The sequence below is a fragment of the Benincasa hispida genome, chromosome 9 (genome assembly GCF_027475165.1).
Source record: "Benincasa hispida cultivar pf3 chromosome 9, pf3_genome.v1.1, whole genome shotgun sequence".
Classification (NCBI taxonomy): domain Eukaryota; kingdom Viridiplantae; phylum Streptophyta; class Magnoliopsida; order Cucurbitales; family Cucurbitaceae; genus Benincasa; species Benincasa hispida.
The window spans coordinates 83,069,176-83,096,511 of record NC_143486.1 but is presented as its reverse complement, the minus strand read 5'-3'; the positions used below and the strand labels follow the sequence as shown (position 1 = coordinate 83,096,511).

At 34.3% G+C, this 27,336-nt stretch overlaps 3 protein-coding genes across 8 annotated transcripts; 2 read left to right on the top strand and 1 right to left on the bottom strand.

Annotated features, from left to right (window-relative positions):
• Window positions 1-8,766: 8,766 nt before the first annotated feature.
• Window positions 8,767-11,759, top strand: LOC120085656 (catalase isozyme 1-like). The gene is made up of 8 exons (XM_039041779.2): window positions 8,767-8,912; window positions 9,000-9,096; window positions 9,225-9,502; window positions 10,053-10,829; window positions 10,952-11,041; window positions 11,150-11,217; window positions 11,354-11,447; window positions 11,539-11,759. Exons 1-8 carry the CDS (start codon window positions 8,898-8,900, stop codon window positions 11,596-11,598), a joined length of 1,479 nt encoding a protein of 492 aa, XP_038897707.1. The 5' UTR covers window positions 8,767-8,897; the 3' UTR covers window positions 11,599-11,759.
• Window positions 11,760-16,824: 5,065 nt separating this feature from the next.
• On the top strand, window positions 16,825-22,655 carry LOC120085671 (protein NLP5-like). 6 transcript variants are annotated; one of them, XM_090317219.1, is made up of 7 exons: window positions 16,825-16,986; window positions 17,437-17,797; window positions 18,175-19,180; window positions 19,780-19,827; window positions 19,948-20,628; window positions 20,731-20,974; window positions 21,257-22,655. In XM_090317219.1, the coding sequence occupies exons 3-7, from the start codon at window positions 18,308-18,310 to the stop codon at window positions 22,150-22,152; spliced, it is 2,742 nt and encodes a 913-aa protein (XP_090173345.1). In that variant the 5' UTR covers window positions 16,825-16,986; window positions 17,437-17,797; window positions 18,175-18,307; the 3' UTR covers window positions 22,153-22,655. The 6 variants fall into 6 exon arrangements, with proteins under 6 accessions (XP_090173345.1, XP_090173343.1, XP_090173346.1 ...); XM_090317220.1 differs by having other exon boundaries at window positions 16,827-16,986; window positions 17,467-17,797; XM_090317218.1 differs by having other exon boundaries at window positions 16,839-16,986; window positions 17,467-17,797; window positions 19,945-20,628.
• A 1,914-nt stretch (window positions 22,656-24,569) lies between these two features.
• On the bottom strand, window positions 24,570-27,063 carry LOC150034120 (uncharacterized). The gene is made up of 2 exons (XM_090317237.1): window positions 26,944-27,063; window positions 24,570-25,205 (listed from the first exon to the last, which is right to left on the bottom strand). Exons 1-2 carry the CDS (start codon window positions 27,061-27,063, stop codon window positions 24,570-24,572), a joined length of 756 nt encoding a protein of 251 aa, XP_090173363.1.
• Window positions 27,064-27,336: the final 273 nt, after the last annotated feature.

Here is a 27,336-nt window from a genome sequence, read left to right as displayed (position 1 = left end):
GATGCATGGGATGCAGCTCGTGCTAGGAGTAAATGAAGGTTGAAGAAGTGGGTTTCATTGCAAGCAAGTTGAAGATGAACATGGAAAAATCCTATTTTTCCTTTTTGTGTTTTTCTATTTCCAAAATCCAAAATTTATTTTAAAATCATATTTTATTTCTAAAATCAAAATTTATTAATTTTACAAATTAATTTCATAAATTAATTTTCTAATAAAATTAATAAATAATTATGTAAACAATTTAAATAATTCTAATTAATTAAATATCCAATATTAAATTAATTTTTACACAAATTCATCTTCATATATTTAAATCATATTTAAATATATTTTCTCCAATTTCGTTTGATTCTAATTTGAACGTTTCAAATTAACTTATCACGCTACTTTAGAGCTAATCTATTTTCAAGCTAGTAGGGGGACCTTATGAACCTATAGATCATGGGCTACAACGATTCGAGATTAATCGGCTAAACTCATTAAACCAATCTAACTCCCATTTGTCAACTAATGGGTCACTCCACTAAAGCCCATAGTTGAACTCCCCTCACCGTAGATATATTATGTCCACTCGATATAACCATGATTAGTAAGTCGACCATTCACAGGTTGTTCGTAATAACGCCTGGGTCAAATCTCTATTTTACCCCTGAAATTACCTCTTGTTCTTTAAGTTCCCACTGATCCCTTAATGAACAATTTTTTTGTGATCTAATCAACAAAACCAAATCCTTCTCAGGCTAATGAGAGAGCGAGATCCCTTGTTCAAGCCCCAGAATCAGTACTAAAGGGAAAAATCTCTCTACTATCCCTAGGGTAGAAGTGAATTTCCTTTTGCACCTTATGTCCCCAGCTATCTATCTGGATTTACCCCTGAAATGGGAGTCTTATTGAGCTGGCGCTATTGAGCCAACCCTCACCTATGCAAATCTAAGAGTAATCCCGAATAAACAGGTCAAGTTACTAGGTCATTGCTTTGAAATAGCCAGTCTTAAACAGTAAACAACGTTATAAAGTAAAAGTGACTGATGTCATGGTCCGATCTTGTACAATCTCTTTTGCACAAGGACACCCCCACTCCTCATGTCCAATAATAACGAATTAAGATCACTTCGTTTGTAGCACTTTACAACTCCTTGTAATAACTACAGAGCAGGTCGCATCCAATAGTGTTATCAGAATAAGGTACTCAACTTTATTCATATACTATAGATCATTTTGACTATTTACTTGAACTTGATCCACCTTTATGTCTCCACATAAAGCTCAAGTACTCATCCAATAGTCAAGGGACTTTCAGGTTTATTGGATTTCTATCAAGTAATAGATCTATTCATTAACACCTTTATTAAATTTTCAGAATAAGTTCTATTGTTTACATACCACGAGTTTCAGGACATAAAACCTAACAGAATACACACACAGTACTCAACATTGTTAAACACACTTAAGAAACCCTTTGGAATACTCAAATTTCGATCAGAGACAATGACTAAATGTTCTCTATCCCCTAAACTAGTTTGTATATGTTCGAAAAAACATTATTATGATACATCATTCTCAGAATCTACAATAGCAAATGCAAAGGGAAAAATATTATTGTTACCATCTAGTGTGGAAGCTGATAGTAGAGTACCACCAAACTTAGACTTCAAAAATGTGTCATCAATGGATATGGTAGGTCTACAATACCTCCACCCCTCAATAGATGCACCAATAGCAATGAAATAGAATTTAAAATGTCCATTTTCATCAATCTTTAAAATAGTGTACGTCCCTGAAAAAATAAATGAAAACAATTATATTAGTCACAATGGTAACAAATCAATCATTGTCTATCATTGCTAGATAGATAGTGATAGATGACTATCACAGTCAATCAGTGATAGACAATGATGCACAACTATCATTAATAGACAGTGATAGATGACTATCACAGTCCATCTACAATACACAGTGATACAAAATTTATAAGAAGAATACTTCATTTGAAATAATACTTGGATTCATTTCTTTCAACCTTTCAAAAAACTATGGAATCAAGCTATATGATTCAGCTGCATCACCATTTAATGATCTTAATATTTTTTCTTTTGCCCTCCAAGCTTTTTGATAATTAATATTAACACCAAGCTTAGTACGAGCCTTATGAATAATATCTCTAGGAAGGGAGTGACCAGTAGAGATGAACCTAAAATCCTCTTTCAAGCAATCCCCAATTACAGATGAAGAAGCTTGCTTATGACAACTTTGAGTTGTATTCATTGAACAATTAGGGTCGAAAATATACTTTCTAAGCATCCACAACTCACTCTTCTTGTATCGAGATGCCCGAGCATACCATTGACAACCTTCTTGCAAACATTTCAACTCAAGCGACTTTGAATTTGACCGTGTAGTCCTGAATTGAAAATTTTTATTCACTGCTATTACATAAAAACATTTACACAGTATTTCTTTACTTCCAAATACATCTTTTTTCCCTCAAATCACCATTATAACCAATATTTCGTATAACTTGATCATTTGAAGAATTAGAAGAAGAACCTAAACATAGCAATCTATCACCACCTCTACCACCAATACCACTGAAAGGTCCTTCTACAGAGATGACTGACATGAGCAACTAAAGGATGCCTAGTCTTTGAATCTTTAGTGAAAGACAAATACCAACTGACATCCTTATCTTGCTTTATTTGAAATACAGATTGAATATTAGTTTGACCAAAATCCAACAATACTGATAAATCTATTGAAACATCCAACTAAATTTCACCCAATATCAAACTAACTAAACCAAGTCTATCATATCATCAACAAAAACTCCAGCAGCACTATAATTCTCATAAGAATTGTAATGAGTCCACTGTCTACCATAAAAAACGACTACATGAATATTAACCATAGTATCAATTTACTGCAATAAAAGTAAAAGAAGATTCACTGTTATAGAGGGTGATAGAGCTCTATAACTGCCTATCACTGGTAGAAAGTGATAGAACTCTTTCACTATCTATCGGTGATAGAGTTCTATCACTTTGTATCATTGATAGATAGTGATAGATGTCTATCACTGTCTATGAGTGCAAAGCTCTATTATTGTGTATCACTGATAGACAGTGATATCACTGTCTATAAGTGCAAAGCTCTATCATTGTGTATCATTGATAAACAGTGATAGAGCTCAACCACAGTATATCAAGCATGGTATATCACTAGTAAAAGAGCTCAATCACTGTTATAGAGAGTGATAGAGCTCTATCACTTTATATCAGTGATAAACAGTGATAGAGCTATATCACTTTGTATAACTTATAGACAGTGATAGATGTGTATCATTATATATCAGTAGTAGAGAAATGTTCACATCCATACATAATCACAACAAAAACTATCTATCTGCGGAGAAGAAGCCATAGATGGACGGTGCTACATGATCGTTTAGCATGCAAGGATGCGTCGAGTATCCAATACCGTACAATCTTCTAGCAAGCGAGCACCTACGCGACCATGCAACCAACGCAACACGATCGTATAAAAAACTCTACACGATTGTGTAGTATTAACTATATGATCGTTTAGAAAATTCTACTCGATCGTGTAGTAAACTCTACATGATCACATAACAAAAGTTATCTGATCGTTTAGCTTTAGCTACATGATACGAAAACCTCCATTTCGTTTTCTCCAACACACTACAACCCTTCTTCTGAAGCCTCACGAGCGACTTAAAATTTAACAAATACAAACTTGATTTCAAATTATTGCCCAAAAATGCAAGGGCCCTTACAAATTAACTTTGTAAAATTTAAAGAAATCCTTAAAACGAGAATTCTATCCCAAAACATCCATTAACACTTCATCCACAAGTATTTATCACATAAACGCAATGTAGATAAAAAAAAATCCACCAATACTGTAAACGAATTCGATAAAAGAACATATATTTACAAACACAAAAAATAGAAGAAAAAAACTGTATCGTGGTCGAGGAAGAATTTCGATGAAGAAGATCGGTGAGGAAGAAAACCACGGTGTTGAGAAGAAGAATGGGAGAGGAAGAAGATCACGATGTTCGATGAGGAAGAAGGAAAAACAGTATTAAGCGAGGAAGAAGATCAATGCGTTCGACGAAGAAGAAAGAAGAACAGAGTTCAACGAGCATGGCAAATCAAGTTTGAAGAAAAGCAAAATCGGCGAGGAGGAAAATCATGGTATTGAGAAGGAGAATAAGTGAGGAAGAACATCAATATGGTGTTTGTAATTAGAGAATGGCGAGGAGGAAAATCACAGCATCAACAAAGAAGCATAGTTCAACGAGCGAGCGCGACAAATGAAATTTCAAGAAAAGGAAAATCAGTGAGGAAGAAGGGTATTTTTAATAATTTAATAAAAAAAAAAGGAAAACTAGAATTTGTTTTTGCTATAAATTGAAAATATTTTTGTTTTTTTTTTCCTTATTTATAAGAATTCCTATAATATAAACTACAGGCTATATGTTATATGTGATATAATATATAGTTTTATTAACATATAATAATGTTAGGTATTATATATTTTATTTTGTTTAAAATTCAAATTTTATTTATTTATTTTAATTTTGTTTTTTTTAATAATTAGGGAGGAAGTTATTTTGATAACTTCTTCCCATTAATCTCTCAACAAAACTTTTTTACGTGTAATCAGATCACGTCTCACAGAGGCTTGGGATCGTCTTCTTCCTCCTTGGTTTTCTCTATGGAAAAAGTTCTCAGAGAAATTATCTGCTGTGAATTTTCTCTCATAAATCTCCTACTCTAGAGTTGGCAACGAGGTCGGGCCGGAGCAGGGGACATCCCCCGTCCCTGCCCCGTGGGGGAAATTCTCCCCCATCCCTGCCATTTGAAGGTGGGGACGGGGGCGGGGATTCCCCGTCGAGGAAACGGGGTCCCCACAGGGCCCCATTCCCCGTTTCCCGTGGGGATTCCCTTATTAATTCCCCACGGGGAATCCCCTACTAATTCCCCGCGAGGATTCCCCATTTTTTTAATTAAAATTTTATTTAAAATATGATTAAAATTTGGACTTGATTTTTGGGCTTAGATTTAGAATTTTGATATTTAATATTGGGCTCCGCAACATTAAGTCTATACATTATAAATTTACATATAAATAAGTTATTTTATATATTATAAATATATATTTATAAAATATTAAAAATATAAATATATCAAATCGGGGTCGGGGTCGGGACGAGGGTACTATCCCCGTCTCCGGACGGGGCCTCGGAAAATTTCTTCGGTTTGACCTCATCCCCGGTCAAACTGGGGATTCCCTGCCCTGATCGGAGCGAGCCCCGCGGGGAATTTTGCCAACCCTATCCTACTCCTTTCTCCTAAAATTAATCTAATTGTGAGCCCACAACTGCTAGTGATTTTCATCTTTGAGAATAACGAGGAAGGCCTCATGGTGGTGCCCATTGGTTCTTTCTCCTTTGGTGCGTTCATGGAGGTGAGATTAGAGAAGGCAAACATTCGTGAGATTGGGAAAGGAAACAAGAAGAACATTTGTCTTCAAGGGTGAGACTTAATTCTCTTCTTTTTTTTCTCCTCTCAAGCATGCGATAGATTTTTTTTTTTTTTTTATTTTGTTTATCCTGGAACAACAATTGGTTTACTTTGTATTTTTTGTTTTGGATCCGAATTGAAATTAAAATTATACGGTGTTCACGCACTTCCGCTTGGGATTTAATCCCTTCACTTTGAACTTTGGCGGGACCTCTTTCCTTATGATTTCATCGGTGGGGGGGGGGGGGGGGGGGGGGGGGGGGTCCACTTGTTCAATCAGAGCTTCTAGATCCACACCCTTTTTTGCAGTTTTGCAACGCATATCCCCCTGTAGGCTCTTGATCTCTTTCTGGATATTTCGTAACTTTGCTTTCTAGGGATCTTCTTGATGGTCAATCACCTTGAGTAATTCGTGCTACATCCTGTCCCATCCCATCCACCTTGGTTTCCAATTTTTCATATTTCCTTCGCATGTTAGTCTTCTGGCTGAGGCCGATGAGCCTTTTCCTTCCAGACTCGCCGATGGTGGCATTCTTGGACCAATTCATCTTCATCAAAATTTATGTTCGCGAACCTTTAACTCATTTTGAAAAGATTTTCTAGGCTTGCTTTTGAATAATCTTCCCCACAGTTGGCCCCCAATCACCCCATAATTGATTTAAGTAAGAGGTGCATCCTTGTCATTTTTTCTGTAGTTTGATTTTGGCCAAAATAATAGGAAAGTCAATCTCTAATTAAATAAAGAAGTTAATTTTTTAGGTTAAATAATACTTTTGGTCCTAAATTTTAATGAGAGTAACAATTTAGTTCTTGAATTTTGGTTTGGTAATTTCAATTTTGTAATGATTTAGTCTCTAAACTTTAATATATAACAATTTAGTCATTGTACTCTCAAATTTGAAAAAAATTAATCTCTAACATGCAAAAATTCCTCAAAATTAGATATCATTTTTTATTATTTTATAATGTAGACTTTGTATTTTATAAAAATATTGAGTCTTAAATTACTTTATTGATTTATTTATGTAGGAAATCTCATTAAATCTTAATATTAATTTCTACAATAAAGACTAAATCGTTACTTTAAAGTATAGGAAATAAATTATTACATAGTAGAATTTGAGGATTAAATTATTACAAAATCAAAAGTAGATGAACTAATTATAGAACAATGTTTAAGGACTTTTTAACCAAAATAAACAATGCCAAGAGAATAAATTTTGGTTGGAAAAATTGACTCCAAAGCTAAGTTAACATGTGACCATTTTAACTTTATATATATATATATATATATATATATAAATAAGGGACATTTGACTCATGATAAAAGTAGAGAGTTGAATTGAGTTGAGTTGGTAATTATTATCTGGAGAGTTAAATTATCTTGAAAGTTACATTGTCTGTGTTTGGTATGCAGAGTTAAGCTGAGTTGGTAATTATTGTATGTATTTGGATGCTGAGTTGAGTTGAGTTGAGTTGGGATATCTAGTGTTGTTTTTATAAATGAAATTTATTTTTATTTATTATTTTTTTTGGGCTATTGTTGATTTTAGTTTTCAACTATACACATATTTTTCTAACTTTTTTTAGATAAAAACAAAAAAACTTTCAATTCTTTTCCATTCTCAAAATATAACAAATTCTCTTCAAAATATTCATATACATAACATAAAATTTTGAATTCAATTTTTTAAACACTCAAATAGAAGTGATTATTCCATTAAAAAAAACTAATATAATCATTAATTACTGTAAAAATTAAAAAGAAATGAAAAATTAGTGTCATCAAATGAAACTATTGACATTGTTTTAGATAGAAGGGATGACACTTAAATGTTAATCTTAAAAAAAACCAAAATCTTACAACTAAATCATAAAATCAACTATTAGATAGTCTTTTTTGACCAATTTTTAGATTAAGGATTTACTTTTTTTCTAAAATCAGTGAAATGACTTTAGAAATATTGATGCTATTTTTTCTACTATTATGTTGCATCAGTCTATAAACTATCATTAAAAAAAAAAAAAAAAAAAAAAAAAAAAAAAAAAAAAAAAAAAAACTTGAGCCATAATTTTAAATTCCACTATTTCATTAAAATTATTTAATATTTGAAAACATCAAGGGATAAGTTGTTTAAAACATATCGTTGAACTTTTGTTTAGTGAAACAATAATAAGACATCGTATGTAATATTTTTTAGATCTAAGAAAAAAAATGAAATAGAAGAATAATAGTTAGATCTAAAAGAATAGCAATAGAAAGAAAATTAAAAAAGAGAAAGGAGGAGTTGAGAAAGAAAAGAGAAAATAAAACACATACGAGCCAAATAGAGAAAGAAGAGAAAATGAGAACGAACCGGACGACGAAAGAAGAGAGAAGATGAGAGTAGAAGAGTAAATGTAAAGTGAGCATGAGAGAGAGAAACGACAAAGTAATTGAGAGAATGTAATTGAGGAGTTGGGTGAGTAAATGTAAAGGAGAATAAATGTAATTGAGGGAGTTGGGTGAGTAATGAAAACACATGGGAAAACAGGTGAGAGTAAGAGTAATAAAATGATGGGTAATTAAATCCACCATTTTATTTTTATCAGTAGTTGTCGAAGTTGGGCACACAAAGGTGGTAGGCAAAGTATGTCGCCGAAGTTGCTTGTGTGAAGGTAGTCGTTGGAATTAGTCACTAGAGTTGTCGTCGGAGGTGGTTGGTGAAGCCTGGGGTTCTTCGTTGAAGTTGGTCGTGTGAATGTGGAAGTCAGAGTTTTCTTTACTAAGGTGGTTGTCGGAATTAGTTGCCAGAATGTGGTCGAAGGTGGTTACTGAAGCTCGAAGTTGGTTGTCGGAATTGGCCACTCGAAGGTGGTCATTAGAGTATGTCGCCGGAGTGTGGTAGCGATAATCGCCAATGGAGACCGATGGGGAGAGTTGAGGTGAGTTAGTAAAATAACCAACTCAACCCCACCAATATTTAAAGTTAGTTATCAAATATTGAGATAGTAAAGAATCTAAACTCAATCTAACTCATTGGTTGTCAAACATCCCTAAAAGGGAAAGAGTAGAATACATTTTGTTAAAAATAACGAGAAGTCAAAGATAAGGAGGAAAGACAATCCTATGATTTTTTTTTTCGAGGGCGTGTGGTGTGACAAAGAATAAAATATGGATATAAAGGAAAAAAGTGAGAAAAGATGGGGATGCCATTAATAAAGCGCAAGCCACGGGTGCTTGTTGCTATATATATAATCCTCATTCTACCTTTTCTCTTCGTTGATCGTCTCTTCATTCATCGGTTCGTTCCTTCCAGTTTTTCCAGCTCGTCTTCCACTTTCTGGGTTCGTCTCTAATCTCCTCTTGCAATGGATCCTTACAAGGTATTCTTCACGCAACCGTTTGATTTATTTTTCGGATTTGTTGTGAATCTTTCGCCCAAGTTTTTCCATCTGTTCCTTACAATGCAGCGACGACCTTCAAGTTGTTACAACACTCCCTTCTGGACTACCAATTCTGGTGCTCCGGTGTGGAACAACAACTCCGCCTTGACCATTGGATCCAGAGGTAACAATTGGTTTCTGAACGTAGTTGTTCAAGTATTAGCAAGACTACACTGTAGATGGTAATACCAAAATTGTTGTGGTTTGTCATTTTTATTTGAAAGAAGATTATTGATGAATATACTTGAATAGGACCTATTCTCCTAGAGGATTATCATCTTGTGGAGAAACTTGCTAACTTTGATAGAGAGCGGATCCCAGAGCGTGTTGTTCATGCTAGAGGAGCTAGTGCAAAAGGGTTTTTTGAGGTGACTCATGATGTCACCCACCTTACTTGTGCTGATTTTCTTCGAGCCCCTGGAGTTCAGACTCCAGTTATTGTACGTTTCTCCACTGTTATCCATGAGCGTGGAAGCCCTGAAACGCTCAGAGATCCCCGAGGTTTTGCTGTTAAGTTTTACACCAGGGAGGTAATCGAGTGTTATTACTCTATGCTTTATTGGTTGCACATTAACTTATAATTACAACAGTTTTGACATTTATGTTAAAAAGAAGCACAAGATTGCAGTGATAGACTGTGCAAAGATAAATAGAAAGCGTAAACAGTACATAATCAATACAAAGATTTGTGTTTCATTAACAATGCTACGTCCACGGGCAAAGGGAGGATAGTTTACTATTAGAGAATATAGTTCAAATTACAAAACAGAGGTGCCTCAAGAGTTTATATAGCACATTTTTCTAAACAAGGTAAAAAACGTAAATAATGTAAATATGACATATATGAATAGATTCAAGGCATTGCAACAATAATATGATATCATATTTCATCAGCAGGATGTACATAATAATTAAATTTGTTTCTGCTGTAAAACTATATGATGTAATTCTATTAGCTTGGAATATGCATCTTTCCATTTGCTTAAATGTAAAATGTAAATACATGCTTTGATTAGGATTTGTTTATATGACCGCATGCTAATGCAAATTTCAAGCGTCCTGTTTTCTTTCACTCTTTAGGGTAATTTTGATCTTGTGGGCAACAACTTTCCTGTATTTTTCGTCCGTGATGGTATGAAGTTCCCAGACATGGTACATGCTCTCAAACCGAATCCCAAGTCCCACATCCAGGAGAATTGGAGAATCCTTGACTTCTTTTCTCACCATCCTGAAAGCCTGCACATGTTCACATTTCTATTTGATGATCTTGGCATCCCACGAGATTACAGGCACATGGATGGTTCAGGTGTTAACACTTATACTCTGATTAACAAGGCAGGGATAGCACACTACGTGAAATTTCACTGGAGGCCTACCTGTGGAGTCAAGTCTTTGTTGGATGAAGAAGCTATTCGTGTTGGAGGAAGTAATCATAGCCATGCTACTCAGGACCTGTATGATTCAATTGCAGCTGGCAACTACCCTGAATGGAAGCTTTACATTCAGACCATTAACCCTGATCATGAAGATAAATATGACTTTGACCCTCTAGATGTAACCAAGACTTGGCCCGAGGATATCTTGCCCTTGCAGCCAGTTGGTCGCTTGGTTTTGAACAAGAACATTGATAACTTCTTTGCGGAGAATGAACAATTGGCCTTTTGTCCTGCCATTATAGTTCCTGGAATCTACTATTCAGATGACAAATTGCTTCAGACTAGGATCTTCTCCTATGCCGATACTCAGAGGCACCGTCTTGGACCAAACTATCTGCAACTCCCTGCTAATGCACCTAAGTGTGCTCATCACAACAATCACCATGAGGGTTTCATGAACTATATGCACCGAGATGAAGAGGTATTTCAATACTGATTTTGCTTTGATTGTTATGATCTTTGTCTTTGGTTTTGCTTTGTTTCAGGTCTTCTTAATAATTTGATTGTTATGATCTTTGTCTTTGGTTTTGGTTTTCTTTTCAGGTCAATTACTTCCCTTCAAGAATAGATCCTGCTCACCACGCCGCGAGGTATCCTCAACCACCTGCTATTTACACTGGAAAGCGTGAGAGGGTCAGTGATCAATATTGTACCTTTTTTAATGTTTCAACATCAACTCCTTCTACTATTGTTGGATTAACAAGTATGGTTACCTTTTAAAATTCCTCTTGCTGTCTTTAGTGTGTAATTGAGAAGGAGAACAACTTCAAGCAGCCTGGAGAGAGATACAGATCTTGGACATCAGACAGGTAACTTTTGTTTAACCAATGTCTGCTATTAATTATTGGAAAGTGTTTACATTGTTGTTATTCATATTCTGATCATGTAACTGGATAGGAGGATTTGTTAACCAGGGGTTTGTTTGTTTGTTTGTTTATAACGCAGGCAAGAACGATTTATCGGTAGATGGGTGAATGCTTTATCGGACCCTCGTGTCACCCACGAGATCCGTAACATCTGGATTTCTTACTGGTCTCAGGTGTGTATGTTGGATGTTTTTGTGAAGTTGTATGGAGGATTGTTTATGAAATTGAATTGATGGTGTGTTTTGATATGGTATTTTGGAATAGGCGGACAAGTCTTTAGGCCAGAAGCTTGCATCTCATCTCAATGTGAAGGTAGGCATTTGAAGGTGTGTGTTCACTTTTTCTGTGAATTATACTATACGTAAAGGGGAGAAGCGATTTGAGATAATCAATCGGATGCAGATGTTAATCCATGCTGTTTTAATTTATAGCATGTTTTACATTTTAAAACTGGAAAAATAATTTGAAAAATTATCCCTTCTCTGTACAACAATTTTCTAATTTAAAATGTTATATTATTATTATTTTTTAAAATCACTGTAAAGACTTTTTAAACTTTTTTTTTTTTAAAAAGAAAAAAAAATTAAAGACTAAAAAAGTTACATCTTAAAAACTTTGAGATCAGACACACTTATTCTTTCATTAATTTTCTCCTTTTTTTCTGTTTTCTGTTTTTTGTTTTTTTGTTTTTGTTTTTTTTTTGTTTTGTCTGTGTGAGGTTGGAAATTTTAATTGTCTGGATATTGAGAGAAAAAGGGACAAAATAAGAAAAAAAGAATCCAAACAAAATAGTAAAAATATAGTTCTTTGAATGGTGGGGTAAAGGGGAGGTTACTTCATTTTTTCATTCACATGCAGAGGGTAGGGTAGTGGCAGGATAATAAGGAGGGAGCGGGAATAATTTTTTTTTTCTGTTAGCTAAAAGGAGATGGAAACGGGATTATATTCCCTGGTCTCGTCTCCATCCCAATGAATATATTATATGATTATATTTATATAATAATAATTATTTATTATTGTTATTATGTTTACCTGAACAGAATAAGAATTTATAATAATAATTATTATTATAATTATTATAATAGTTATAATAATTATTATTATTATTATTTTATCTATATACTTTTTACAAAATTTGTTGTATAGAAAGTTAATTATTTTCTAATTTTCATTTCAATATTTCCATACTTTAATACATTTCTAAATTGTTTTAATCTTTAAAACTTTCTATCTTACGTCATAAATGTTGTAGTATTTAATTGGAAGGTTTGACTATGATATTATAATATTTAAATTTTAACTTTTAGAAATTATAGGATTAAATTATATTTTTAAACATATAATAGTATTATTTTTATAATGAATTTTTATACTATTTTCTTTAAATGAAAAATTTATTGGAAATAACTCATTTAATATATATAATTTTATTTGGTTGAGAATAAACAAAATTGCTAAAAATAAATATATTAGAAAAAAACAAAGGGAAAAATTTTTCCGTCCCCGCCCACCCCGCCCTATAAATATCTCTACATCTGGTTTTTGGTTTTTGGTTTTTAATTTTAAGAAATAGAAAGTGTTCTCTGTATTTATTATTAATTTTTTGGTTCCATGATATTTCTAAATTTGTGTAGAAATTGAAGACGCAACAGAATCCTTGATTCTTTTGTTATAGTTCTAATATATTCAGTTTTTTTTCCCTAAAAAAATACTTTCATGCTTACCTATAAAATGTATGATAAATATCTACAAATAAATATAACCTACATAATTTTCGAATATTTTATTTTAAAATTAAGAAAAAGTATTTTTTTTAGTGAACCAGTTTTTTAAAATAGGTTTAAAAAGTCCCTAGATTATTTTTTTTTCTAATTATTTTAGAAAATGCTTTGATATTTTAAATTAAAAAAATAATTTTAAATGATTTTTTTCCCTCTCCCCATATTCTCTCTCTATATCCTCCCTCCCAGTCCTTCCCCCCTTCTTCTTTCTAAGTATACTTTTTCATAAAGAAGTTTCTAAATCAATTTGATTTTGAAAGGATGTTTTATTAGTCATCTAAAATTATTTAGATAGCTAAATTAAATAAATTTAATTAGTAATTCTTCACAAATTTAGCCCATAAACTTTTATGTTTGTATCGAATAACTTTCTCAACTTTAAAAACATAATTTTCAATTTCGTATCTAATTTCAGAACATATTCTCAACATTTTCTTAAATTAGCACATCTCTTAAACATAAACTTGAGCTTTGTGTGCAATATAACATTAATCTTTAAATTTTTATTATTAATAGATTTTTTAATTTTAGAAAAAAATTGAATAGGAAAATACTTATTAGACATAAAATTAAAAATTCTAAAATTTATTGCATATTTAAATCTTTTAAAGTTTAAAAACTTACTTAAAAGTCTAGAGGTTGAGCATGTAACTTCTTTTTCTCCCAAAAATCTTTTAAATATATATTTATTTTAATTCAACATGTAGATGTAAAAATGTATACATCTAACCTTTTAGGGGCGTCTGGGGTAAGGAATTAGTTATTATAGTTAGGTTACAATAGTTTGTGTTTGAGGTGTAGATTATTTTAGTTTGAGAAGTAAATAGTAAACACTACTATAGCATAGAATAAAAAAATGATGAATGTAAAATAGAAAATATTGTAGCAACTTTGAGTTTTGAAATAGTATTGACAGTAGTTAATTGGTGAATACGAAATAGTATTTACTATAACAAGAATAATTATTATAGTCTTAAGATAATTCTTGTTTCAAACTTACGACATTTATTTTTTAACTAATTAAACTATGTTTAGATTGTCAAATATATGCTACGTTTACCTTCCAATGGCGGGGAATAGAATTGGGTAAGCTGTCACGTTTCTTTAAAGTTCTCTTGACGTGCAAATTACCACAAATTTGCTTAAAATATTTAAATAGTCAATAGGTTATAGTTTTGAAAGAGAGAGATTTTATTGTTTTTTTTTTTTTTTTTTTGGTTGGAAAAGAAAGAAAAGTTTTGTTTGAATTGATATGTAATGTAAGAAAATGAATGAGGTTATTATTGTTTTTACATATTTGGGTATATATTTGTTGTTTAGTGGGAGTTTGTAAAATTGACTTCTACTTTTGGGCACTGCCACTGCTTGATTGGGACCAACCTATGTGCTCTATTTCTGGATCCTAATTTTTCCTTCTTTCAAATCTCAATATTGTAGCTCTATAAATCAAAGCCTCAGCCTTTCCATACAATTTTATCATTTTCTTGATTTAATGTCCCATCATAATTATATTTTATGTACTTTTATTTTCATTTTTAATCATTCATCCTCTATAATATCTATATTCTAATTTCTACAACCTAAAACATTTCTCTATCCTTATAATCAACATCTTTAGTTTTCTCATCTCACATTTTCTTTTAATGCAAAAACACGACTTAATGTATTTTTTACATTTACCTAAAAGTCCTGAAAAGAAAAAAAAAAAAAAAACAAATCTTACATATTAAAAAGGATTGAAGGACAAAAGATGTATTGAAAAAGATATGATCGAACTATTCAATTATCAACTTTTGAAATAATAATTGATGTTTTATCTATTAACCCATGTTTGAATTGACAACTATAATGAAACCAATAAATCATGAAAATTAAATCAAAATTGAGCTTGAATTATAAGGATTATAATTAAGGTTACATTATCAAGTTGGTTCCTATGGTTTTAGTTTATTTGTAATTTAGTACCTATAGTTTATTTAAATTCTAAAAAGTACCCACCAATAAATTACCCACCGTGCCCATGAAAGAAAACCCTAACCTATATGTTCCTATTTATTACTCCATCTTCAACCTTAAACAATAACTAATACAAAGACCTAAACATTCATTGTCATGTAAATAGAAACGTGACATGTAGTCTATATTGCTAAATACATCCATTTGTAAAGTATAACATAATCACATGAGCCAAATTGAAACTTTTCAAATTAGCTAAACTGAAACCAAAACATGGTCATTTTTAGGAGCTGTTTGGAGGTCCAACATGATATGGTATATCCCCACATTCTACATCATTGTTTGGGGGCCCATTTTTTTTTATCTGTTCTTTATAAATATTATCTCAAAGTTAGTTTTTGAAAAGAAAAAAAAAAGTCAAACACTTATTAAAGTGGGCATAAATAAAATCCTTAGAATGATAAGAAAATGAAGGTCTTAAATTCTTTTGGACGTGTAGACATTTTCATTAATATTTTTAGGAGTTCAACATCAATATAAGAAGAAAATCAGTATTTTCATTATATCATAAGTTGGTAGGCTAAGAAAACCGACAAGTTAGTTTGATTATATTTGAAGAAGGAAGTGAAAAAGAAGTAAAAAAGAAAAGAAAAGAAAGCTTTTGATTTAAGGAAGATGACATCACAACAATAATTTATATGAAAGGAAATAGAAATTCTTCAACTCCAAAGCCGCCTGTTTTTCAGTGTCGCATCGCAGGAAGTATGAGAATTTCAAATGGGACTACTCAAGGAATCAAGGCCAAGGGCATAGGTGAAATGACGGTTTTGCCCTCACTTTGATTCTTCCAAATTCCGTTGGTCCCTTAATAGAGTTGTCTGTTTTGGTAAAAAACGAGAGGCTTTAAAACCACTTAACCCCACAAAACAACATCCAACATTATCATGTCCACCACCACCCTCTTTTTTATGATCATGACATTTCTTCATTTCCTTCATTATTATAAAACAAATTAATTAACATCCGAAATTTAAACACATTAATAATAATAATAATAATAATATATAACATAATCTTTCAACATTGGATCTCAACACCAAGATGCAATGATGTCAAAACCATGTGATCCATACAAATCTCATTCTATAATACAATACCACCAGATATCACTCCTCCCTGAAGATATCCATTTCTTACCTCTATCTTCCCTTAGTTTCTAGAGGCAAGAAAAAAAAATTGAAACACAAGGAATTGTCATGTTAAATCATGATTGATCCAAAAAATTAAGTTGATAGATGAAGACAAATTTTTAATATTAGATTGTTTAACGATATATAGTTTGACGTAGTTCATTAATAATGTACTAACTATATCCACGAAGGAGAGAAATTGGTTTATTATCTTGAAGGAACAACTACAAAGATATGTGCATATATATAACAATCTATGTTGGATCATTCATTCATAGAACAGATTCAAAGCATTTCTAAGGGAATGAATTCATACAAAACAAGGGTCGGAAATGAATCTGAAATGGAAGAGTGTGGTGTTTATGAAAGAGAGAATAAAAGAACGAATTTGGTTGTGTCAGCAGCTGATAAAGGAAACCCACATGGAGCAGAAGTCACAACAAATTTGAACTGAATTAAATAATGCAAATGGGTGATGAGCTCATCTTTTGATGAAGTTTCTTTAGATTTTTTTATATCCCAATATTTTAATGGTGGGTGTGGCTGACGTCTGAATCTCAAACTTATTTAATATCATAATAAACAAAAGCAAATGCTTAATAATGTTGGGTGTTCAACAAAATTGTCTTTTTTTTTTTTTTTTTTTTTTTTTTTCTTTTTTTTTTAAATCTAAATTGGTTAGTGGGAAGTCCATTGGATGCAGCGTATGCAGTCAGATTAGTGCACATGGCAGTAAACTTTTAATTTCTAGTTTCATCTCTGTTTCAGGAGCTTTGAGATTGCAGGTAATTACTAAAATTAGTTTTTGGAGAAAATTCAGGAACTGGGTCATCGTCTTTATCGTCAAAATTTAAAATTGTTATGAGCATCTTCTTCATCTTGTTCGTCAGTGGGTTTGGTGAGTGGTGGTGGATAATCCGAAGGATTAAAGAGAAGTGGGGGGAGCCTGCAATATGCAAGTGCTTGTTAAATAGTTTTATACTTTTTAAACCCTTGATTTGAAAGATTCTGATTCTGATGGATACTTTTTGTATTTGTATATAATTCCGCTTACCCAAATTAAATAATCATGTCAAGTATTCAAAGATTTATTCTTTAATCTCATCAATGCCATTAGTTTTCTTTTCACCCACACATCACATAATTAAGCGAAGCGAGCGAGAAAGCTCTGTTTTTCATTTGCTTCTCATTTTTCTGTGTTTGTTTGTTTTTTTTTTTTTTTTTGTTTGTTTGAGAGAGTGTGCAATTGCAAGTTGACTTTACAGCGAGAATTCCAAAGCCGGACGCAAAGTGTTTGTGGGGTCATACTCGAAATTCGACGGGAGAATCTTTAGCATTAGAATCATACTGAATAAAAGCAGTTACAAAGGGAGGGGGCCGGAGAGAGGCATTATTGGGAGAAGAACTTTGCTGATTTTCTTCTGGTTTAGGCTGTAAAAAGCTCTCTCAGGAGATCATTCTTCACTTCTGTTTCTGTACCAGACCTCTCTCTCATGTTCCTATTCTTCAGACACTTCTTCTTCCTGCTCATTTCAGGAACAGTGCAGAAATAATTATAACTACCCACTTGGGAATCTCTTCGAATCTTTCAAATTTGTGAGTTCAAACTTTTCTTCTTCTTCTTCTTCTTCTTCTTCTTCTTCTTCTTCTGTGTTACAGACCAAACTGCTTGAAGAAGCAGTGTTGTGTTGAGGTGTGTTTGTTTGGTTGTCTTGACCTGTCTTGTCTTGCTGTGTTTTGCTGGGAGAATCAGTCAGTGAAACTTTGGCAAATATGAATCTGAAATGAAACCACTGATTTGTTGATTGTATTTTTATTCTACCTTCTTTTGGGTTTTGGTGAATACTAAGCTTTTTTGACCGTGGGGTTTCTCTGTGTTTGTTAAAAGTCTCCTTCGGTGGCTAACTTGTTCTCTGAACCTGCCCTTGTTTCATATAGAATACACTGAATATGTTTCTTATAATATTTAACAGGTTGGTTCTTCCTAAACCTGGACTGAAATTTCTTCTTCTGGGGTTGTATCTGATACTGGATCGGTTTAGGCTATATCTGATTCAGTGGTAAGAAGTTCTAAGCATCTTGGGGTTTTCTGGGGAGTTTTCTTTTATGGATGATGGTATGTTATCACCAGCTACAATGCTGGATGCTCCAGCTGACACTGCCATGGATTTGGACTACATGGATGGGCTGCTTTTGGATGGATGCTGGTTAGAAACAGCAGATGGTACTGAGTTTCTTCATACTAGTCCCTCAAGTTTTGGTGTCAACTTAGACCCTTTAATTGGATGGCCTGCTACAGAGATGAATGGTGATTTTAACATGATCCAGATTGCAAGAAATAATCAAGAAGAACCTAGGAAAGTCTTGACTGATGAGATGTCTTTGGGGAGGAAAAGAATTGATATGGGGCAAGAGGGATGCTCTGGTCAATCAGAAAACAATGGTTTTGAAGGTTCTGAATTGTGTAGAAGATTGTGGATAGGACCTGGGGAACATCTGGGTTCTGCTGCTTCTGTGATGGAGAGATTGATTAGAGCTGTTGGGTATATTAAAGATTTTGTAAGAGATAAGGATGTTCTTGTACAAGTATGGGTGCCTATAAATAGAGGGGGAAGAAATGTTCTCATCACAAATGATCTGCCATTTTCTCAGAATTCCAGCTGCACAAGACTCACTAAATACCGGGATGTCTCTGTGAAATATGAATTCACTGCTGATGAAGATTCTAAAAATACTTTGGGATTGCCTGGTCGAGTCTTCTCAAGAAAGGTTCCAGAGTGGACTCCTGATGTTCGATTCTTTAGAAGGGACGAATACCCGAGAGTCAATCATGCTCACGAACACGATGTACGTGGAACTGTTGCACTTCCTATTTTTGAACAAGGTAGCAAGAACTGTTTGGGAGTCATTGAAGTTGTCATGGTTACCCAGCAGATCAAATATGGTTCAGAACTTGAGAATGTTTGCAAAGCTCTTGAGGTTGGTCTCCTTGATATTTTATCTTTAATTTTTACCTTTCACCTTCTATGCTTTTCTTTATCACATTTACCTCAAGGTTTGGATCTGTTAAACTTGTATAACATTAATTTTGAGCATTAAACTTGTAAAAAACAGCATAAAATCTCATTCACTCACAAACATACAGGAACTGTTGTTACCTTTATCAATGCTTGAACGTTTAACGGGAGAAAAATATGCTTGCTTGCTAATAGCCTGTAATTGTAAGGGCCTTAGTAAATTGGTTTGAATGTGCTCCTTTGTAGTCAATTAGATTAAACTGAACAGTTCAAAGGTAAAGAATTCGTTAAGACATTTCTTAATGGTGTAATCCATGAATCAAAACTATTGTATCTGTGTATGTGAATTTGGGTTCCCCCCACACTGAAGATGAATCGGGTTGAGATAACACCTGGCAGAAGTTCGAATCACGGTGTCTTGAAGCCAAATTCTGGTCTAACATATTTGTAGACTCACTTTTGGTTCAGGATTGACATTTTTGTAGTACTTGCTGAAGCTTAACATGCTTAGTTCACGAATCCTTTACTGATTGGAATTGACAATTTTTGTTTTGATTGCAGGCAGTCAAGCTTAGGAGCTCTGAAGTTATCGGCCACCCCAATAAAAAGGTAATTGAATGAATTTCATTTGACACAGTTGAATTATGCAACTCTTTTCCTGCTGTTCATTTGAACATCAATTTTTTTTTTTCCACTTAAGAGTTATCTCTTGATCCTCTCTTTCAGCAGGCATTTAACAGGTCCAACGAAGCTGTATTATTAGAGATTCAAAACACTTTGGAATCTGCTTGTGAAACGCATGGCTTGCCTTTGGCGCAAACCTGGGCATCATGTATCCAACAAAGTAGAGGGGGTTGCCGGCACTCGGACGAGAACTACAGTTGTTGCGTTTCTACGGTAGACCGGGCTTGCTTTGTTGCTGATCAACGAATTCGGGAATTTCATGAGGCATGCTCTGAGCATCATTTGCTAAAAGGCGAAGGCATTGTGGGGATGGCATTTAAATCTAACGAGCCGTGTTTCTCAAGTGATATTACATCCTTTTGTAACACAGAATATCCTCTTTCTCACCATGCCAAGCTATTTGGATTACATGCTGCGGTTGCAATACGCCTTCGTTGCATTTATATTAGTAAAACCGATTTTGTATTGGAGTTCTTCCTGCCTGTAAATTGTAGAGATCCTGAAGAGCAGAGAGTGCTACTCACTTCATTGTCCACAATTATACAACGATCTTGCAGGAGCCTGCGTCTTGTAACAGATAAGGAGTGTAGGGAGGAAAATATGCAACAATCTTCTCGATGTTTACATCTTGTTACAGACGTAAAGCTTGGAGAGGAAAGCAACTTTCCATTCGGAGAGGCAGGTGTCAATGCAAATGGGAGATCCGTTATGCTGGAAATGTCCAAGGTACAAAACCATCAGTTAGAAACAAGTCATCCAACAAATTCATTGTTAACTTCATCTGTTCAAAACATCCAACAACATAGTGGCTTTGTCTCATTATTCCAGGGGAGCAAAACAGCGGAAGTCTTAAGTTCCTCTGGTTACCAGCCTCATGAATTTAATTACGATCTGAATGGAGTTGTCGAGGACAGTGAAGAGTGCGCGACTGTAGGTAATGGTAGCTTTTCTGATGTAGGTTTGGGAAGAACTGGTGAGAAAAGACGAACCAAGGTGGACAAAACTATCACCTTACAAGTTCTTCGGCAATATTTTGCGGGTAGCTTAAAAGATGCTGCAAAGAGCATTGGAGGTAGCATTAGTACCATAATCTGAAATTATCTTACTGTTTTCTCTGGTCAAGTTTATGGTCTTTCCCCCCTATATATAAGTAACTAAATATCCTATAGCTCGAAACTAGTATCTTGGTTGGTTGCATTTGGAAGTAGTGGTGTTCAGTCTACTTTATGTGCAAATTGCATAACATATGAATTATCATCTACTGTTTTACATCTTAGTGAAGATGGATGTGAACTTGAAAACATTCTTTCTACCATCAAACTGTTCATCTTAACCCATTTTCTTCCTATTTCAGTTTGTCCTACCACATTGAAAAGGATATGTCGGCAACATGGGATTAAACGTTGGCCTTCTCGAAAAATAAAAAAGGTCGGTCACTCGTTGCAGAAACTCCAGCTCGTAATTGACTCAGTGGAAGGCGCATCTGGTGCTTTTCAAATTGGATCCTTGTATTCTAATTTCCAGGAATTGGCCTCTCCAAATCTATCAGGTTCAGGTTCAGGTCCACTTTTAAGTGCAAAAATTGGAGATGGCCTGAAAACATCAAGCAATCAAAATGAAGTTGGTATGAGCAACCTCCAAGGTGCAGCATCGAAATCTCCATCTTCATCATGCAGCCAAAGCTCGAGTTCAAGCCAATGCTTTTCTAGTCGGAGCCATCAAAATCTTCCCCACTGGAACGAAGCCGGAAGTGAAGATCAAATGGGTGGAGAGAATCCTTGTGATGGAGAGCTAAAGAGAGTCAAAAGTGAAGTAGAGATACATGTATCAATTATGGAAGGATCAAACGTCCCTCGAAGATCCCAAAGCTGCAAATCCCTCTGCAAACATCCAGCCACTGAATGTCTAATGTACTTAGCAAAAGAAAGCGATGGGATGACCGAAACGGTTGAAGTTCAGAGAGTAAAAGTCGCCTTTGGGGAGGAGAAAATCCGGTTTCGAGTGCATAACCGCTGGCGATTCGAAGAGTTACTGAATGAAGTTGGAAAACGATTTAGTATCAGTGACATAAGTAAATTTGATCTCAAGTATTTAGATGACGAATCTGAATGGGTGTTATTAACAAGTGATACAGATCTGCAGGAGTGTTTTCATGTTTACAAATCATCTCGAGTCCAAACAATAAAACTTTCACTTCAGGTGTCTCGTCGCCATAAGAGAAACTCTCTTGCAAGCAGTGGCTTCTCATGAGCTTGCAATGACAGACATTGCAAGAAGCTATGGAGGAGCCACAAAGCTTCTGCATTTCCCATTCTAAAAGGACTCAAATTTTACAAAAAAAAAGGGTCTTGGGTTTAGATCTTCAGATGGAGAGTGGAAAGCCATGAGCATGCAAATGTGTTTTGTCAATTTGAAGACAAGAAAGTCCAATAAACTATTGAAGGCATCTTTTTTGCCTCTGTTTAAGAAGCAAGCCAAAGGTTGTGTCCTTTGTGGTTACATGTTGGCAATGCCATGGCAACTACCTCGTATGTAAATTAGCTCTTTCTTTATCTCTTTCTTAGCAATTGGAAAAATAGTTTTTTTTTTTTCTTCCTTTTTTCTTTTTGACTTTTGGGGTTTGTATGTAAATTTGACTTGTTGAGGGTGACATAATTGTGGCTGAGCTGGGAAAGACTTTTTTGAAGAAACAAATATTTTATATGCTCTGACGTCAACTTCATTGTTGGCAATAAAATTATCAATTATATATATATTATTTGCCCTTTTTAATATTCAATGGAACTCATTCATTTGAAAATGGGATTCGGATGGAATTTTGAGAGTGTAAAGCAATCCGGTTGATATGGTGCAATGGGTGGCAGCTAAGCCTCCGATTTTATTCTTCTCTCAAGAATCTCTCGTATCCAATTCACCAGACTGCTACCAATATTCTCTTTCTTTTTTGTTATTGAAAATTCCATTTTTTTCCCCCTCTAGTCTTCCATAATTTTAGGTTGTGTTCGAGCTAGTTCTAGAGAGCACCCTTTTCTTTAATAATAATAATAATAAGCATTTTAATAAAAAAAAAAAAAAAAATTGATCATTTTATTCATTTAAAGCTAAAGATTGTACTCAGAAGTTTAGAGAGAATGATAACTCCTATTCTCTCAATCAGGCTGAAGATACATATATAGGTAATTAAGAAACCCTAATCTAGGAGATATGAAATTACAATAAAGGACACCTAATTATATCTACAATATAAATACATATCATAACACTCCCCCTCAAGCTGACTTCCCCTCAAACTGGAGCAAATATATCAGTCATGTCCAGCTTGTTGCACAGATAACTTATTCTTGCTTCGTTTACTGCTTTAGTAAGTAGATCTCCCAACTGATCACCAGTCTTCACATATCTTGTAGATATCAACTCTTCTTGTATTTTCTCGTGAATAAAATGGCAGTCCACTTCAATATGTTTAGTTCGTTCATGAAACACAGGATTGGATGCAATATGGAGAGCTGTTTGATTATCACACCATAATTTAGTTGACACAGTAACACTGAAGCTCATCGTAGACAACTACACTATTTCACACACAGATTGTCCCATCGCTCTATATTCTGATTCAACACTCAAACGGGAAACTACATTTTGTTTCTTACTTTTCCTCGACACCAAGTTCCCTCCTACAAAAACACAATATCCCGAAGTTGATCTCCTATCCTCTCGAGATCCAGCCTAATCAGCATCTGAAAAACATTCAACTTTTGTATGACCATGATCTTTATATAAGATCCCACGTCTAGTTGCAGCTTTCAAATAACATAGGATTTTTTCAACTGCAGTCCAATGATCCACAGTAGAGGAAGACATAAACTGGTTAACAATACTCACAGAATAAGCAATGTCAAGTCGTGTCACTGTTAAATAGTTCAACTTCCCAACTAATCTCTTATATCTCTCAAAATCTTTAAACACTTCTCATTCCTTTGTAAGTTTCAAATTTGGTATCATCGGAGCACTACATGGTTTGACTCCTAGTTTACCTGTCTTGGACAATAAATCAAGTACGTATTTCTACTGGGATAGGTAAATACCTTTCTTGTTTCTCATCACTTCAATACCCAAAAAATACTTTAATGATCCCAAATCTTTGGTATAAAATTGACCTTAGAGAAAAGTTTTGAGGGAGGATATACATGATACATCATTTCCAGTTATTGTGATATCATCAACATATACAACAAGCAAGGTAATACCATGTTCAGATCATCGATAGAATACAGAATGATCAGACGTAATCTTCTTCATACCAAAACATTCGAGTGCTTGACTAAACTTACCAAACCATGCACGAGGACTTTGTTTTAGTCCATACAAGGATTTTTGAAGTCGACATACCTTATTAGTTTCCCCCTGATCAACAAACTCAGGTGGTTGCTCCATATAGACTTCCTCTTGAAGATCATCATATAGAAAAGTATTCTTAATGTCAAGTTGATGCAAAGACCAATTGTACGTAGCAGCCATCGAGATAAACAGTCAAATGGAAGTTAATTTAGCAACAAGAAAAATGTATCAGAATAATCAGTCCCATAAATCTGAGTATAACCTCTGGCAACCAAACGAGCTTTTAACCGAGTCATTGTCCCATCAGGATTAACCTTGATAGCAAACACTCATTTACACCCAATAGCCTTCTTTCCATCCAGACATGAAGCTAGATCCCAAATACCATTATCGTCCAAGGCAATCATCTCCTTAATCATTGCACTATGCCACCCAGGATGAGATAAAACTTCATTGGCAGATTTAGGGATAGAGGTAGGATCAAGCGATGTGAGAAAAGGATAAGTGGGAGAAGACAACTGGTTATACGAAACAAATGAAAAAATAGGATAAGTACAAGTGCATTTACCTTTTCGAAGGGTAATGGGAAGATCGTCACTCGGTTCCGGATCAAATGTCAAAGAAGCTAGTGGTGGAAGACATGGATCTGAAGGTGGCTGTGGAGGACGCCTGGAGTAGACTCGAATAACTGGGGGATCAGAAGGAAGAGATATAGAGGAAGGTGAAGGAGAGGACGATGGAGAAGATGTAATCCCGTAGATAAAAAGATCTTCATCCTCCCTTGGATAAGAACTCAACGGTGATGGACTCAAGGGTATATCTTCGAAGAATGTAACATTCGGAGATACAAGATACTTATTTAGAGTAGGAAAATAACAATGATAACCCTTTTGAGCACGTGAATAGCTTGAGAAAATGCATTTCAAAGATTTTGGATCTAATTTAGTACGATTTGGACAAATATCCTGAACAAAAAAAACACAACCAAAGATCTTAGGAGCAACGGAAGGAATCTCTCCATTTAAGACAGAAGAAGACGTTCTATTAATCAAGAAGTAAGCAGTAGACACAACATGAGCCCAAAAATTCTTTGGAACATGCATTTGAAAGGATAAGGCACAGACTATTTCAAGGAGGTGTCTGTTTTTTTCTTTCAACAATTCCATTTTGAGATGGAGTGTCTGCACGAGAAGATTGATGAATAATGCCATGACCACACAGGTAAGATCCAAGTATGTGAGAGAAATATTCACCAGCATTATCAGTTCGCAAGGTTTTGATAGAGACATTAAATTGATTTTGAATCTCGACATGAAAAGTACAAAAATGAGACAATAACTCATAACGATTTTTCATTAAATATAACCAAGTTACACGAGAATAATCATCAACAAAGGTAACAAAGTAACAAAAACATGTTTGAGACATGACAGGACAAGGTCCCCAAATATCATAATGAACTAACTCAAAAAGAGCATTAACTCGTTTATGAACCCTAGGACTAGAACTAAGATGATGAAATATTGAAAACTGACACGAATCACAATTCAAAGACGATAAGGAACGAAATTATGGATGAAGTTTTAGCACAAACAAGGATGGATGACTCAAACAACAATAAACATCAAACAGGGATATAACTCCAGGACAAGCCACAGCTCTTGGTATCTGATTGTTGAAGATGTAAAGACCCCCCCGACTCATGTCCTTTACCAATAATCTTCTTCATCATACGATCCCGAAACAAGCAATAACCAGGAAAAAATGAGACAAAGCAATTAAGGTCACGAGTAAGTTGGCTAATAGAAATTAAGTTAAAGGACAATTGAGTCAAATGTAAGACAGAGGATAAAGAGAGTGATGGAGTGAGAGAAATGGTATCGGATCCAAGGACAGAGGAGGTTGATCTATCTGCCAAGGTGACAGACGGAGATGAGACAGGAGACAGAGGCATAATGTCATATGGGTGGTGGCCCCAGAGTCTACAACCAATTTGGTAAATGGTATAAGAAGACATTTCGTATTAACTGTCTCGACAATGGTGGCAATAGGATTAGATGAAGAAGATGGCTGCAATGATTCTTGGAAAATTTGAAATTTAGCAAAGTCGTCAGTAGAGATGGTAACAGATTTTTTAGCCATATCACTGGTGAGTCTTATGCAACAATTTCCGACATCACATTTCATATGTTTTGGCTTACGACAATAGTGACATACGATCTCTGGAGAATCTGATATTTGATTATCATAACTAGGTTTCTGAAAATTGTTGGCCGTCCCTGAAGTGCCATGGAAGGTATTATTATTCTTACTTGTTCGGTTGAGAAACATGCGAACTGGACTGAGAACTCTCAATATAGAGAACACGACTGAAGGCTTCCTCTAATGATAGAATTTTATAGTCTGAAAGAATCTATGTTTTAGTCATTCCAAACTCAGGGAAAAGTCTAATAAAAAATATCATAACAACCATCTTTTCTCGTGAGCTTGTTGAACTTTGACATTAGGACTAAACGGCAATAATAAGGCAAGTTCAACCGCTGTTTTCTTAAGCCTCATAAAATAACTTTTAACAGATTTTGCTTTCTATTCCGCTCGAAAGAATTGCATACAGACATCAAACATTCTATGAACATGTTTTTTCCTAGAGTACAGAAATTCTAAGAATTCTAAGAGTTATTTCATAGAATCACAATGATCTACCAAACCAATAACCTCACTCTCAATAGAATTCTTAATCTGAAGATAAAGTCGAACGTCATCACGAAGCCAAGCCTTTTTCTTTTCATCTTTCGGTGGTTCCTCCGTCACATGATCATCCATATCTGTACTAAGCAAGTAAAATTTAATCGTTCGATGTCAATCATAGTAATTCGATCCATTTAATTTGTGTCCGGGAATTACATTAAAGACGACTATATGCTTCACTTCATCCATTATGAGCTAATAAGTAATTTGTAGACCTCACAAGGAGAAAGAACAAACTAGAACCGAAATCAAAGGCAAACAAAAGAGCAAAACTACTCCAAGTTGAACAAGGCAGCAACAAACCCTAAGCACAAAAGGGTATTTTATCCAAAAAACTCACAAACAAGC

Bases quoted from the DNA above. Each gene is read 5' to 3' on its own strand.
- LOC120085656 (XM_039041779.2), top strand. The intron at 9,097-9,224 runs GTAACAATTGGT...ATACTTGAATAG, and splicing joins CTTGACCATTGGATCCAGAG to GACCTATTCTCCTAGAGGAT. The intron at 9,503-10,052 runs GTAATCGAGTGT...TTCACTCTTTAG, and splicing joins TTAAGTTTTACACCAGGGAG to GGTAATTTTGATCTTGTGGG.
- LOC120085671 (XM_039041799.2), top strand. From the start codon at position 18,308: ATGGATGATGGTATGTTATCACCAGCTACAATGCTGGATGCTCCAGCT. The intron at 19,181-19,779 runs GTTGGTCTCCTT...TTTTGATTGCAG, and splicing joins ATGTTTGCAAAGCTCTTGAG to GCAGTCAAGCTTAGGAGCTC. The intron at 19,828-19,944 runs GTAATTGAATGA...CCTCTCTTTCAG, and splicing joins TCGGCCACCCCAATAAAAAG to CAGGCATTTAACAGGTCCAA.
- LOC150034120 (XM_090317237.1), bottom strand. From the start codon at position 27,063: ATGGATGATCATGTGACGGAGGAACCACCGAAAGATGAAAAGAAAAAG. The intron at 25,206-26,943 runs GTAGATCATTGT...TTTTTTGTTCAG, and splicing joins AGAGTGAGGTTATTGGTTTG to GATATTTGTCCAAATCGTAC.